The sequence below is a fragment of the Argentina silus genome (assembly GCF_951799395.1).
Source record: "Argentina silus genome assembly, chromosome: 3".
Classification (NCBI taxonomy): domain Eukaryota; kingdom Metazoa; phylum Chordata; class Actinopteri; order Argentiniformes; family Argentinidae; genus Argentina; species Argentina silus.
The window spans coordinates 770,671-787,197 of record NC_139657.1 but is presented as its reverse complement, the minus strand read 5'-3'; the positions used below and the strand labels follow the sequence as shown (position 1 = coordinate 787,197).

Below are 16,527 nucleotides of genomic sequence, written 5' to 3'. Positions count from 1 at the left end.
AGTAAAGGAGTCTTATATCGATAGATTTTCTCTTTGGTCCAGAAGGTGCAACGAGGACACAGCACTGTCAAACAGAGACAACCAGAGTGTCATTGTAAAAAAGTTTATGAATAAACGTCTTGCTTCATTCCATCACTTTATAGAGGGGCGCTACATCACGTGGGGGACAACATGTTTACTGTGCAGTTGGTTTTTTACGACACTTACAAGGGAATTGTACCTCAGAGACAGACTCAAGGCCCCAGTGTTACAGTGTCTTTGGTGTAGTTCTTCTTATTGACCAGTAGGGGTCTCTCTTAGACCAGGGAATGTTACCAAAAGTTGTTAAGTCACTGATTGATGTATTATAATTTGCATTGATCCTTAGAATGAAATCATCCACCATCGTCATCTTATTGTACACAGTTGGTGAGAAACCTCCACCAAAAGGCACACAAGACAACCACAAACTCACAGTCCTCCATGCGTACACAGAATGTTACAGGAAATCCCCCAATACCATTCCTCTGCACACTAATTAAAAGACTAAAGCCACATTCAATATGTTTGACTGACCAGTTGCCAAATATGTGTCATATGTTGTTGTGTTTTTATTAATGGGTATTTTATTATGTGTATTATGCATTTTATTGTTGTAAATGCACATGTAATTCAGTATGTATTTTACTGCCAAGCGGGACCATTAAAATAATGTAGGCTGAGATTAACTCATAGTCAACACAGTGTGAGTGTGTGGGAGATTAACTCATGGTCAACACAGTGTGAGTGTGTGGTAGATTAACTCATGGTCAACACAGTGTGAGTGTGTGGTAGATTAACTCATGGTCAACACAGTTTGAGTGTGTGGTAGATTAACTCATGGTCAACACAGTGTGAGTGTGTGGGAGATTAACTCATGGTCAACACAGTGTGAGTGTGTGGGAGATTAACTCATGGTCAACACAGTGTGAGTGTGTGGTAGATTAACTCATGGTCAACACAGTTTGAGTGTGTGGTAGATTAACTCATGGTCAACACAGTGTGAGTGTGTGGGAGATTAACTCATGGTCAACACAGTGTGAGTGTGTGGGAGATTAACTCATGGTCAACACAGTGTGAGTGTGTGGGAGATTAACTCATGGTCAACACAGTGTGAGTGTGTGGGAGATTAACTCATGGTCAACACAGTGTGAGTGTGTGGGAGACCAGACTGGAGAGGTTGCAGCAGTGAGGTGGAGAGCCTTGTCTACAGACAGAAGAAATAACAGGGATGGGAGAAAGACTCATGACAAATACTGCCCCCCCATTTCTCTCTCTCTCTCTCTCTCTCTCTCTCTCTCTCTCTCTCTCTCTCTCTCTCTCTCTCTCTCTCTCTCTCTGTGTCAATGAAGTCCATTCGTCTGTCCTTCAGAGTGAACCCTGATGACATCACTGTAGAAGTGTTCTTTATTCCTTCAGAGTGAACCCTGATGACATCACTGTAGAAGTGTTCTTTATTCCTTCAGTGAACCCTGATGACATCACTGTAGAAGTGTTCTTTATTCCTTCAGAGTGAACCCTGATGACATCGCTGTAGAAGTGTTCTTTATTCCTTCAGAGTGAACCCTGATGACAGCGCTGTAGAAGTGTTCTTTATTCCTTCAGAGTGAACCCTGATGACATCACTGTAGAAGTGTTCTTTATTCCTTCAGAGTTTGAACAATCTCTCAGTGTCAGCTGACATCAGGGCCGAGGATGACAGGCGTGATGACAGGCGTGATGACAGACGTGATGACAGGCGTGATGACAGGCGTGATGACAGACGTGATGACAGACGTGATGACAGGCGTGATGACAGACGTGATGACAGACGTGATGACAGACGTGATGACAGACGTGATGACAGACGTGATGACAGGCGTGATGACAGGCGTGATGACAGGTGTGATGACAGGCGTGATGACAGACGTGATGACAGACGTGATGACAGGCGTGATGACAGACGTGATGACAGACGTGATGACAGACGTGATGACAGGTGTGATGACAGACGTGATGACAGACATGATGACAGGCGTGATGACAGACGAATGAAACAATGCATCCATGAGCCCCACTTTACTCTGACTCCTCCTCCTATGCACCCCTGAACTCTGACTCCTCCTCCTGTGCATCCCTGAACTCTGACTCCTCCTCCTATGCACCCCTGAACTCTGACTCCTCCTCCTGTGCATCCCTGAACTCTGACTCCTCCTCCTATGCACCCTTGAACTCTGACTCCTCCTCCTATGCACCCCTGAACTCTGACTCCTCCTCCTATGCACCCCTGAACTCTGACTCCTCCTCCTTGCACCACATTCCACGTCAGTTCACTGTTCAGCACCTAAGGAGGATGGGTCCCCCCTGGAGTCTGGTTCCTCTCAAGGTTTCTTCCTCCCAGGGAGTTTTTCCTTGCCACTGGGCCCTATATTGTTCTCCCTTCTGGGGAGTTTTTCCTTGCCACTGTGCCCTATATTGTTAGGGTTAGGGTTAGGGTTAGGGTTAGGGTCCTTGCCACTGTGCCCGATATTGTTCTCCCTTCTGGGGAGTTTTTTTCCTTGGCTTGCTATGGTTTGGTGTTAGATCATATTGTTTGTATTGTATTTATTGTTTATATTTTTTAGTACTGGTTTTGTTGTGAAGCACTTTGCAACATTTGTCTGTGTAAAAAGTGCTATACAAATACATTTGATTGATTGAAAGGCCATAGTTTCCTCTTCGATCTGAGCCTATTTAAACCCTGGAGTCTGATTGAAAATGTTATTAAAATCCCATAATAATATCCCTCTGCATAACAAAGCCCCCTGACTAACCCTCACTTTTACAAATTGTCAAGAGGGAGTTAACACAAGTCCACTTGGGCTTTAATCAGTAATCTGACCACATCAACAAAACACAATTAGCAATACTTCCAACTCAGACGCAGAATATTTGTATTCACATCATAATTACTAATCTACAACACACTCACAACATAGAGACTCACCAAGACAACACTCAACATTGATTGGCTAATTCAATTAAAAACGCCATATTCGATACCTCGTGTTGTGCCGAGGTGAGGAGCTGACAGCCAATGGGGTGGCAAGACACCTGGTTCACAGGTGATGAATCAGTTAATACGACCATACAGGGCTTTGCCCTTACTAGAGGACAGATATGCTACAAGACACAACTTAACAAAGTGATACATTTCTTACACAAGTACAATGACACAATTCTTATGCGCCTTTAGGCTGGGACAGCGTTTGAAACTCTTCCCACAATGTGAGCAGTGGTACGGCCTCTCTCCCGTGTGTATTCTCTCATGTCTCTTTAGGGTGCTGGAGTGATTGAAACTCTTCTCACACTGGGGGCAGTGGTATGGCCTCTCTCCTGTGTGTATTCTCTGATGCTCTTTTAGGCTGCTGGAGCGATCAAAACTCTTCCCACACTGGGAGCAGTGGTATGGCCTCTCTCCTGTGTGTATTCTCTGATGCATCTTTAGGTTGCCTGAGCGATCAAAGCTTTTATCACACTGGGAGCAGTGGTATGGCTTCTCTCCTGTGTGTATTCTCTGATGTATCTTTAGGTATCCTAGTCGAATGAAACTCTTCCCACACTGGGAGCAGTGGTGTGGCCTCTCTCCTGTGTGTATTCTCTGATGCGTCTGTAGGTCTCCTAATTGACTGAAACTTTTCCCACACTGAGAGCAGTGGTAAGGCCTCTCTCCTGTGTGTATTCTCTTATGGTTCTTAAGGTGTCCTGACTCAGTAAAACTCTTCCCACACTCGGAGCAGTGGTATGGCCTCTCTCCTGTGTGTATTCTCTTATGGTTCTTAAGGTGTCCTGACTCAGTAAAACTCTTCCCACATTCGGAGCAGTGGTATGGCCTCTCTCCTGTGTGTATTCTCTGATGTTCATTTAGGTGTCCGAGTTGACTGAAACTCTTCCCACACTGGGAGCAGTGGTGTGGCCTCTCTCCTGTGTGTATTCTCTGATGTTCATTTAGGTGTCCGAGTTGACTGAAACTCTTCCCACACTGGGAGCAGTGGTATGGCCTCTCTCCTGTGTGTATTCTCTGATGTGTCTTTAGGTCTCCTAGTCGAATGAAACTCTTCTCACACTGGGAGCAGTGGTGTGGCCTCTCTCCTGTGTGTATTCTCTGATGGTAATTAAGGTGATTCATCCGTCTTGAGCTCCTCTGTCTGTGTTGTTTATGGTTTCCAGATGCGGTGGAGCTGGGCTCGCTGTCTGAGCCTGGGTTGGAGCTCTCTCCTGTAAGGACAGGAACATATACAGGATTAGAAACAACATGAGAGGAACAAGTAGTGCTTCCATAGGCTCAACAGTGCCAGAAGTAACAACCACAGTTGGGCAGTATAACGTTAATATTTGATAACCCACAGGATTTGAAAATGCCCACGGTTTGCTTTTCAGCACAGTCATAATATTCATACTCCATATTCTATTAAACTGCCAAACTAAGAGCTGTTTGTCACAATGTGACCAGCACCTCTGAGGCCGAGAGGAGCTGTGGTAGCACACCTGAGGCCCCTGGTGAAGACATCCTCTGCTACACAGAGCTCACTCCCATTTAGAGAAGGCTGGCAGCACTGTGAGGATCATGTTCTTTGACTTCTCCAGTGCATTTAACACCATACAGCCCTTACTACGTACGGATAAGCTGCTGAGGATGCAGGTGGACTCCCCCATTGTCTCCTGGATAATGAACTACCTGACCAACATGCCACAGTTGGTACATCTGCAGGGATGTGTGTCGGATTGGATGGTGGGCAGCAGTGGCGCCCCCCAGGGGACAGTTCTGGCTCCCTTCCTCTTCACCCTCTATACCTCGGACTTCAGGCACAACACAGATACTTGCCATCTGCAGAGGTTCTCGGACAATTCTGCTATTGTGGGATGTGTCAGTGGAGGCCAGGAGACCGAGTACAGAGGACTGGTGGACAGTTTTGTTGAGTGGTGTGAGCAGAACCACCTGCTACTCAACATCAGCAAGACAAAGGAGACTTTAGGAGGACTAGGGTCCCCCTGTCTCCCGTTTCCATCCAGGGAGAGGACAGGGAGGTGGTCCAGAGCTACTAGTACCTAGGGGTGCACCTGGACAATAAACTGGACTGGACTGGTAACACAGATGTCCTGTACAAGAGGGGTCAGAGCCAGCTTTATTTCCTGAGGAGGCTCAGGTCCTTTGGCATGTTATGGCAAGTGTCTGAGAATATGGTGATAAAAATCATGGAGCCTTTCCTGAGAAAAAGTAGAAATTAACAACTTCTAATCTCCACATTAACTTCTACTCTCCACATTAACTTCCCTGGCACAAGCTGATTGCAAAAATGGAACTATGAAAAAAAAACAAGACAAGAGCTTTCCGCCTCCGCAGCACGGAGAGAGTGAATGATGAAGAGTGAAGCTACTCTCACTCTTTGTGTGTGTGTGTGTGTGTGTGTGTGTGTGTGTGTGTTCGTATGGCATGTTTAGGAAAAACTATTATTATTAGGCATTGGTAAGTAATGGGGGCCTGGAGGTCCTAGCGATGTCATCATAGAGCACTGACTTGGGTTATACAATAAATACCATTTAAACATGAGCCAAATTCATGACATGAACTCACCAACCAACTCACTATCTTTCTCCTCTACTTCCTCTCCTCCTTCCTCTTCTTTCACCGTCACTTCTTCCTCCTCCTCCTCTTTCACTACCACATTGTGTTCCAGTGGTTGACTGCAGTCCTCCAGCTTCACTGCCACCATCTCTGGACCCCATTGTGTGCTTGTCTGGGCTGGAGAACCACAGCCAGAACCAGGGGACTCTGTGGACTTGGGTTCAGACATGGTAGCTGGGCTGTGAGGTGGATCTGTGTAGGGTAAACTAAGGTAGAGGCACAAACAGTGGAGAGTTAATTTCACAAGCATTGAGATTACCAAAAACCGAGGACATGCACTACCATGAATTGTATTTAGATTCACATTACATTTATGGCATTTAGCAGACGCCTTTATCCAAAGCGACTTACAGCAAATACATGTGTTTAAGTAAGTGAATCATCTATCCATCAATCATCATAACATAAAGTAATCTATACCTTTTTTTTCTGTTGCTTTGACAAATGCTGGCTCTAACAATAAAATAAGTTACTAAGATATTTGATAGACATCAAATACCCTTCACATTATTGATATGAGACTGACTGTTGAAATAATTATTCTGTAAAAGAACAAATCCAGAGTTGAACTTAAATGGGAAGTTTACCCTAAATTCATTTTGATGTGTATTTCTGGTCAATCCACAATGTATACCGTCTCAAACTATCATCATCGCCCGTGCAGCTGCATCATAGCTCTCGAAACACAAGGTCTGATTTTTTTAGGAACTAAACACTCATACCGCATTAAAATACGTGAGATTTTAGCACTTTGACCCTGCTCTAGGATGCCAGTGGTTCCCAGACAGCAGCAGGCGCTAGCTCTAGCACTGTTCAACACAAGGACCTGGCGTGGGAGGGAGAGGAGAATCTTGGGAGTTGTAGGAATTGACTCAAATGGGCAATTTGGTCCATTAGGACTGATCAGGGCATTCAAAGCGAGACATCTTAACTGTATCTTGATTTTTTGTGAATGTATCTACGATTGACTAATAAATCACTGGATTACAGGGTAAAATTCAGCTTTAAGATCGGTTGTATGAATATATACATAATTCTGCATTAAAAATATGCATATTTTCATGTATTCATCTGCAAGACGCTGCTGATGCTTGCATATGACATACTATTGATTGCATCTGTAATCTTATATCATTCAAGTAAAACATTTCACGATTAATTTTGGTGTTAAATAAAAAAATAAAAAAAATATGGTGACATGTAAGTAAGCCATCATCAATTCTAAAAAAACCTCAACATCAGGACAGTGAAGAAAGCCACGTGCACACAGACTGCAACAAAATGATGCTATCCATCCAAAAAACCTGATCGTTTCCCCCTGCTAGCACGGTTTGGTGAGTGTTTCTGTCAGCACGGTGTGGTGAGTGTTTCTGTCAGCACGGTGTGGTGAGTGTTTCTGTCAGCACGGTGTGGTGAGTGTTTCTGCTAGCACGGTTTGGTGAGTGTTTCTGTCAGCACGGCGTGGTGAGTGTTTCTGTCAGCACGGCGTGGTGAGTGTTTCTGTCAGCACGGTGTGGTGAGTGTTTCTGTCAGCACGGTGTGGTGAGTGTTTCTGCTAGCACGGTGTGGTGAGTGTTTCTGTCAGCACGGTGTGGTGAGTGTTTCTGTCAGCACGGCGTGGTGAGTGTTTCTGTCAGCACGGTGTGGTGAGTGTTTCTGCTAGCACGGTTTGGTGAGTGTTTCTGTCAGCACGGTGTGGTGAGTGTTTCTGTCAGCACGGTGTGGTGAGTGTTTCTGCTAGCACGGTTTGGTGAGTGTTTCTGTCAGCACGGCGTGGTGAGTGTTTCTGTCAGCACGGCGTGGTGAGTGTTTCTGTCAGCACGGTGTGGTGAGTGTTTCTGTCAGCACGGTGTGGTGAGTGTTTCTGCTAGCACGGTGTGGTGAGTGTTTCTGTCAGCACGGTGTGGTGAGTGTTTCTGCTAGCACGGTGTGGTGAGTGTTTCTGTCAGCACGGTGTGGTGAGTGTTTCTGTCAGCACGGTGTGGTGAGTGTTTCTGCTAGCACGGTGTGGTGAGTGTTTCTGTCAGCACGGTGTGGTGAGTGTTTCTGTCAGCACGGTGTGGTGAGTGTTTCTGTCAGCACGGTTTGGTGAGTGTTTCTGCCAGCACGGCGTGGTGAGTGTTTCTGTCAGCACGGTGTGGTGAGTGTTTCTGCCAGCACGGCGTGGTGAGTCGCAGCTCCAGCTGGGTGGTTTGGGGGGCACTGCCCTGCGGAATCCGGACGGACGCAGCGCAGACCCGCAAAGACGCGCACCGCATCCCATTGAAACCAATGGACTTCCGCCGGACCTCAACCGCAATGCGCAGTCTATGTGCACGTAGAGTAACAGTCTTGCCCCATCTGTTCCCGTATTATTCACTCACTGCGTACTTATACCGATAACTAGGAGCAATGTGAATATACGACGGGAACAGATGGGGCTGACGAGGCTATGTGGGGTCCGAGGCTCCCCTGTCGTGGCTGATGGACTACTGCGGTACAACGTCGTCCTACGGCCGTTATTCGAATCCCGATTGCAATGCCTGCTTGTTAACCTGAAGTCCTCTACTTCCGTAAGGGGCAAACATGAACCATACTGTATATGGTATTAAAATAGGCTACAAAAGAAAGAGATATTACGCAATTTGACCATCTGCAGATTTAAATTTCCCTTTGCCCAGTTGCCAAGTTATTCATCTGGCTAATACCTTAGTTGTCCTTACCTGCGATGCGATGCTTCATTTATTCACACTCCGGGAGAATCGAACTGCATCCGTTGTCTTGCATCAGGAGAATGTAATCAATCACTGATCAAATAGAATGAAAATGCTCCGCTGACAAAAACACACACATTGTCTGCTTTTGATGACGTCATCGAAAAGCGTTTCCTTTTCTTCTTCTTTTAACAAGGATAGGTACATTTAGCAGAGAATGAGGGTGTCAGAATGATGACACAACTAAAGATTATATAAAGTATTCATATTAAATATGTGCTCTGCCAACATCCCTGCCTTGACCATGTCCAGAAACAACCCCTGGCCTCTCCTCCCGACTCACTTGTCTGCACCTGAAAGGGTTGGACAGGTGTAACCTAGCCTATCAGAGGGCAGGTGGAGCCACACCCATCGTGCTTAGACCTATCCTATCACCTTTCAGATCTACACAAGTGTCTAGAGTCTAGGGGTCCAGGATCCTTCTCTGTCAGGGAGACATGTTCAATAAGACTGATGAGAGACGTTCAATAGGTTATACAAACACGTACTGGCCTTTTACTGTGGCCCAACAGTTAAAAGTGAAACCTCTAGACTGCATAGGGAACATACTATGGACTGAACACAGTCATTCTTTGTGTGACCCCTCATGTTTAAACTCAGTTGACAGGTATACTACAACGGTTGTTTAGTATGGTGGTTGTAAAAGTGTTGCCAGGTAGAGTGAAAATATTTCTGTACAGTCCATACAAATAAAATAGGCATGTGTAAAATGTAACTGCACCAATATGTACATTTTAAAGATCAAAAATACTTTTTCAAAATTGTATATACTTTCTGTTGAGTAATTTGTCGTTATTTCAGCAAAAACAAGAGAAACTATTGTGATCCCATCACTTTCCATTCATGTTTTATATCGCGCTTTTATTTTGAAGCCGCGAAAAATGCGAAAATTGAGCTTGATGGAGCTCAGAGAACACCGATCTGAGCAGCAGAACATGCGTGGCGGAGCCGCCCCGTAGAGGAAATATTTCCCCTTTTTTCTGTCTAAGCTCCAGTACAGGCTATTAGGATATTATTGGCTGTGGTCATCATTGTTCAGAGCACGTTTCTGTAATATTCATATTGTAGCGAACGGCGGGGCAGAGTAGCTTGCCTTAAGCGGGTATCGAACTCGCAACCTTCCGCTTACAAACCGGCCGCGCTAGCCACAACACCAAGAGAGCTCTTTGTTAACTCACCAAGAGAGTTCGATACCCGCTTAAGGCAAGCTACTCTGCCCCGCCGTTCGCTACAATATGTTGGCGGTGACAGTGATTTATATATTCACAATTCATGGCAATGCAATGTATGTGTAATTCATAGTGGTTGTGGCCTAAGTGGCCTAATTACCACGTAAGATAATATGATTTCATGTATTTTAGGTTATATTGATTGCCTTAATTGCTGATTACTGATAGGTTATTGGTTTATGCATTGTGGCCTTACTATTTTCTGTATGCACACACACACACACAAACATATCATCTCGCCACATTGATCTTTGTAACCAACATGTCAGCACCTTCCATCAATCAATCCAAGAAAACTAAACCCCATCCTGACTGTTCATGCTGACCGACGCCCCGGGGGCCAATTAGGGCAGATAACATTCGGACCCGTCCTTTACGAACGCTCCCCAACAAGGAGACTAAAGGCAAAACGTCTTCAAAACAAATAACCATAAATGGCTGCAGTACAGGCCTGGCAGAGCCAGTAATTTCATTAACACGATGTGCAAAGAATTGTTGAGTTTGTGTTGATTAGTGCAAGAATGGACATGTTAGAATGAATGAAATGAGGCTTTAATAATGCTGTAAACTTATACAATTATTACAAGGCAAGAGAAATGTTACATTCTACCGTCATGGTAAATGATACAGAGAGAGAGAGGTAGAGAGGGAGAGCAGAGAGAGAGAGATAGAGAGAGAAACAAAGACAGACCACAGGATCTGTTACTGTACTCAGAAAACAACAGCTGGGACCTCCGACCAGGAATCTCCTCTACCGTCTGTTTATGGTTTCCTGATGCGGTGGAGCTGGGCTCGCTGTCTGAGCCTGGGTTGGAGCTCTCTCCTGTAAGGATAGGAACATATACAGGATTATAACAACATGAGAGCAACAAGTAGTGCTTCCATAGGCTCAGCAGTGCCAGAAGTAACAACATCTCTGGGGTCTGCAGAACACCATGACAAGTGGCAGGCCGGTGTATTTTACACCTTGGTCCTCCCGCAACAAACCGCCTTCCAATGACACTACAGGCTATTGTCATTAGACGTAACCACCCCATATTCACAGTGACAGTAACCTTTATCAAGTGGAATAAAGTCATTTAACACAAGGCTCAACACCTATGAGAGTTATAATACACTAACTGCAGAGACATGAATACAGTCACATTCACTCATACCACCACCAAGCAAGCAAACATGCCGTAAAACACAAATAACACAATCAGGATTCAACAGGCTTCTCCACAGACTGCAGCCAAGCTGCTGGGGCTTAACGCACATGCCACCATGCACACTCAAAGGCACAGCCAGGCCACTGAATCTGAACATCATTCACACCAGCAGCAACGATCTAGAGCAAGCAATAATAATAATAATAATAATAATAATAAATAGTTAGTAACAGACCCGGCGCCGGGATGACGTCTGTCTGTCTATCGATCTCCTCTGCTCCATTCAGTACTATGGACAGCACGGCACCGACCCACAACAAGCAGCGCTGTCTATGGTTCTGAAACAACAGCTCAGCGATAGTCACATGTATCCCAGCCAATAATGATGTTGTCTTTGCTATTTTTCTATAGATACATAAAGCTTAAACAGAGGGGGCAAAAAAATACAACTAAATACAAAAATACTGATCCCCTTAAGACCCCTCGTGGCGCGGGCCCGGCTAGTAAAGATACATACAAATCCATCAAACTTACCAAAGCTGCTCATCATTTGAAGACAAAGTCCGTTCTCCTTTCTTTCTTCATAAAGAGTTCAATGACACGGTTGTACAGTACACCGGTGCCTTTCAGTTCCAATAAAAGGTCCTTCTCGATTGCCATGGAGGCCAGTGCTGACAGTCGAGCCTGCCCAGGCTTATTTCTTGAATAGGTTTGAATGCGTTTTAGGGCTGAAAATGTCCGCTCAACAGAGGCAGTAGATACTGGGATGGTCACTGCCAAACATGCCAACACGTAAAGTTGATGCATGCTCCCGCATAGATCGTTCTGCTGAAGGAAAGCGAGGATGTCAGCAGGGCTTTTTCCTTCAAAATAAGTCATGGCGTACGTTACAGTCAGCTCTGTTTTAAGCCGGGGCAGGTCAAAGAGAGCTCCGTGGCTCTGCGTTAAGCCGGAGAAGGCTGCATCCGGGAATTTTTTCCGGTATGTCTGAAACTGCTGAGGGTCGAGGAGGGAGAGAAACATGACTTTCTCGTGGTCTTTAAACCGGTTCCGTATCTGGGCAACGACGTTGTCCAAAATGTCGCTGTGGAGATTCTGGTACCTCACGCGAATGTCCCCCTGCGCTTGGCCTCTCCGTGTGCTTGGCGCACCTGTTTGGCGCCCAGTAGATTCAGAAATCTCACCAAATCGCCCTCTCTCCCTCTCAATAGCGTCACAAAGCTCGTCCATTCTTGCCAGAGAGAATTGTACATCGAGTGTTTTGTTCTGCACTGTTCCAAAAAGCACATCCGAATAATCAAAAATCCCATGAAAAGTGGAAAGCAAAAAACAAAACTCAAAATCATCCAGACGTGCATTGTATCCATCAGCACAGCGCAGAGAATCCTCGTCGTACTCATCATGGTGTTCTAATATGTGCTCAAACAGCTCCTTCAGGGCAACTCTCTTCTCTAAGACTGTGCTGACCATTCTAGAACTACATTGCCACCTAGTTGGTGCCACACGAGGAAGACGCCGCTGGCAGCGGCGTCTTCCTCATCAAGCAGCTGCGTGCGCTTAGGGGATCTGGAAAAAAACGCAGCTAGGCCATTGAGATGCGCAAAAAAGATCCTACATTCTCTAAGCTTCGATGCCCCTTGAGTCAGCACTAAATTAAGTCGATGTGCATAGCAATGTATAAATAAAGCCAGAGGAGCCCTCACCTTAACTTCAGCCTGCACCCCATTTAGTCCAGATGCCGTGACGGCAGCGCCATCGTAGCACTGAGCCACAACCTTATCCAGGCATTCGTGTTCCTCCAGGAATCGGACAATGAGAGCAGCAAAGTCATCCGCTCGCTTGCCACTCGTAACGTCATCAAATCTGACAAACCTCTCCTTGACACCAGTGTCTGTCACATAACGGAGCACCAGTGTCTGTCACATAACGGAGCACCAGTGTCTGTCACATAACGGAGCACCAGTGCCAGCTGGGCTGCAGGACTCACATCTGTAGCTTCGTCCACCATAACTGCGACAAAAGGTGCTTTATTGATCTCCCTTTTTATCTCCTCTCCCATCACTGCAGCTATAGCACTAATCAGGTCGCTTTGTATTTTGCCTGAAGTCCCAGTAAACACTTTGTTAGTGGAAAGGTGGTAATGCAAGTCTTTGTCGTGCTCGGCCAGAAAGGAAACAAGCTCGACATAGTTACCACTATTTGTGGACTCCTCGCTTTCGTCATGGTGCCTAAATGAGAGCTCTTGTTGAACCAGAAAGACGACACAATCGATCAGGCTTTTCAGTATTTGTCTATTTTTCTTGACTTCTTCGTTGTGGAGCTCCCTTTCCCTTCGCATGTGTTCGTTGAGTTGTCGATCCACTCGGGCGTCTCCGAACGTTTTCAGCAGCACCGTTGCTTGCAAGTGTCCTGCCGTGCTTTGGTGTCTCGTTGCTGCCTTGGTTAGGCAATTCAAGTTTGCAAACCCAGCGTGGCTCCAAACACCATATCGGTCGGTTGCAAATAACAGGCATTCCCAGCAATGCAATTTGCAATGTTCCTTCGACGCTGTAAGCCAGGTGTACCTTTCGTAGTTGCTCGATTGAAAGTGCCGCACAAATCCTTTCCCTGGCTGGGACAGGGCTGCTAGTTGCGGGGTCGGTCGACCCTTCCTCACAATTTCCAGCTTTTCTTGGAAGGTCCGTCTCGAAAAAGGCTTTGCCAGTAAATCCGCCACCAAATCCATTTCTTCTCCTCCTTCAGCTATTGGGTGTTAAAAAACAACAGGGCTTAGTAAAAATCTAAACAAAAAAAATCGAAAGCACTACATCTAAAAAATGTAAACATCACGAAAGTTTAAATAAATCTTAGATGATGCTACGTTACGTGCTAGCTAGTTTTACACCAGTAGATTAGAAGGCTCCGGCGTGTCAAAGAATACGCCCAACACGGCAAAGTCATATTCTTTAACCAATCAACAACACGGCAAAGTCATATTCTTTAACCAATCAACAACACGGCAAAGTCATATTCTTTAACCAATCAACAACATCGTCCCCATTCGCTTCAACAGCAGAGGGGATTCACCCGAAATTCTGAAGGCCTCAGGGTAGATTTTACACCCGGAGACAGCACAGCTGCAAAATCTGACTGGATAAAAGCTCTAATTTATATGAGCTGCACTGGAAGGAGTGCAACTGAGGGAGAGAGCAGCAATTAAATGACGTTAATAGACTGATGGGAACGAACTTTGTAAAATACATATAGCATTCATGAAAATATATATTAAATTATAAAACTATAATTTTTGGATTCTGACAATCTCTAGGCCAGCAGAGAAGGCTGGCCCTGACACCACAACGTCTAGAAGAGACCAAAGAGGCACTGTCAGACTCAGCAAGTATTGACTGTTACAGTGGTTCACTATTAACACCATAGAGCATTGACTAGGATTTGTACAATAAATACCATTTTAACATTTGCCAAATTCAGAAAATTAACTCACCATCCAACTCTCTACCTTTCTCCTCTATTTCCTCTCCTCCTTCCTCTTCCATGTCCTCTTCTTTCACCATCACTTCTTCCTCCTCCTCTTCTTTCACTACCACATTGAGTTCCAGTGTTTGACTGCAGTCCTCCAGCTTCACTGCCACCATCTCTGGACTGCGCTGTGTGCTTGTCTGGGCTGGAGAACCACAGCCAGAACCAGGGGACTCTGTGGACTTGGGTTCAGACATGGTAGCTCAGCTGTGAGGTGGATCTGTGTCGTGTAAACAAATGAAGAAGCACAAACAGTGGAGAGTAAATTGAGATTACCAAAACCTTACAGATAGGACATGCATTACTCTGAATTGTTACACTATGAATACTTGGGACAATAACATCAAATAATTATAATCTAATAACAAGCTGTTAGCACACTTCACTTGAATGACATACTGTAATATGTAATAGATAAATAGGGTGTAGAATCAAAACCAACACATCCTGTAAGAAAAGTCAACAATTTTGAAAGCAAATCACTTTTTTAAACCCCCCTGCAAACAGTCTCAACACCACAACATATTCATAGGCTATTAGAATAAGACTGAAATTAAACCAAATGCTGGTGACTAATGCTACTTCGTAATCGACCTACAGGTGTAAATCAGCCTTTGTAAATGTGGCCTAATGATCTGGCTAATAGTATCACTGTTATTTACTCTGATATTTAGTCAATCCCATAGCATATCGCCTTCAATCAGAGCAGCCTTTATGATATTTGCAACTGCAACGGGAGACCTCACACAGGTTGCACAAAAGACAGACGAAAACGTGTTTGTTGTGTTATTGAAATAAAATTCAAATGATCTCAAGAAGAGAATGACCCGGAATGCACGAACGCCACAGGAAAACACAGATCAGACATTTCTTCTGGTGAACATTTTGACTTCATTTCAACACATCAAACAAGTAGTGTATATAGTTCTATATAACAAGTAGAAGCAGGTTTTTATTCAGCGATAGAGCGCTGCGGTGTGTTTCTGTTTTCGTCTATTTGTGAAACCCGTGTGAAGCCTCGGGTTACAGTTACAACCATGATGATGTGACTGAAACAATGCGATGCAGGACTTCGCTACGGGGAACGTTTTACTTACATTTTTAATTTTCAGAAATGTCGAGATACCGGCGCTGCTCAAACCGGGACGGTTGGACGTCTGAACACCCCAGAAATGAAAGACAACTCCTACAAGCTCGATGAACACATCTGTAGTCGTGGCCAGGCGCCCGGGATGAATCTGTTGATGACATCATCACCGGGCCTTTCCTTTTCCTTGGAGGGGGGCTTACGTATGCAAGGATCGGTATAGAACTCCTTTTGCATTTGTAGACTTCAACATAATATTCCAAAAACACATTGACATAATATTCTAAATGATGCATTCTAAATAATAACGTTTTCCCAAGTCATGTAATTATTTATTTGTTGTTCATATTTTTGTTCTAAAATAGTCTGGTCGTCTTTGTGTCAGAGAGATGGGCTGTTCCAGTTCAGAGGGAGAATCCTGATTCTCTACAAACTGCACAGGGTGACTCTGTCCAGGGAACTACAGTATGTAGTGACACCACAGGGTGACTCTGTCCAGGGAACTATGAAGTGCACTGAGTAGAAACATGTATTATTTTGGAATGCCCTGCAGCATCATCAAACTGTGACACAAGTGACGTGTATTTCACCCACACAACAAAACACACAACAGAGACATAAACTAAATGGCTTCTCCAGACATAAACGCTCAGTAACTACAGACAGTATTCTAAGTTAGATGTTACTCAGCTAACTAGTATGTTAGCTGCTACTGTACTGAGTTATGTTGGTTAGCCAGCTAATGTTACGTTTTAGCCCTATTTATGTAAGTCACCTTTAATATCAGAATGTTACAAAACTGCTATACAAAGGATTTCACTAATAGCTACATTGTACAAACAATGCACACAGGAAATATGACCCACAATCCTCACTCAGCTCTACCAATGACTGTGGAGAAGACTTGCTCCATGTCCTGTTCAGTGTACACCTGTTGTTCCCTGCGGTGACGCCCAGGTCGCAGGTCACTTCCAACTGAACATTTTCATTCCCGACGGATTGGAATCTCCCTTAAAATGGCTGAATACCCTGTGCAGCGCCCTGCAGGGAATAACTGCCGACTGGAACACACCCATGGTTCTTTCTGTGTTTGTATTTGCTTAATGAAGGAAAATAAAGACTAGAG

General features: G+C 44.8%; 1 protein-coding gene across 2 annotated transcripts; it reads right to left on the bottom strand.

Annotated features, from left to right (window-relative positions):
• Positions 1 to 2,915: 2,915 nt before the first annotated feature.
• Positions 2,916 to 8,481, bottom strand: LOC310802607 (uncharacterized protein). 2 transcript variants are annotated; one of them, XM_083667072.1, is made up of 3 exons: positions 8,365 to 8,481; positions 5,612 to 5,868; positions 2,916 to 4,254 (listed from the first exon to the last, which is right to left on the bottom strand). In XM_083667072.1, exons 2-3 carry the CDS (start codon positions 5,829 to 5,831, stop codon positions 3,194 to 3,196), a joined length of 1,281 nt encoding a protein of 426 aa, XP_083523198.1. In that variant the 5' UTR covers positions 5,832 to 5,868; positions 8,365 to 8,481; the 3' UTR covers positions 2,916 to 3,193. The 2 variants fall into 2 exon arrangements, with proteins under 2 accessions (XP_083523198.1, XP_083523197.1); XM_083667071.1 differs by having other exon boundaries at positions 5,612 to 5,854.
• Positions 8,482 to 16,527: the final 8,046 nt, after the last annotated feature.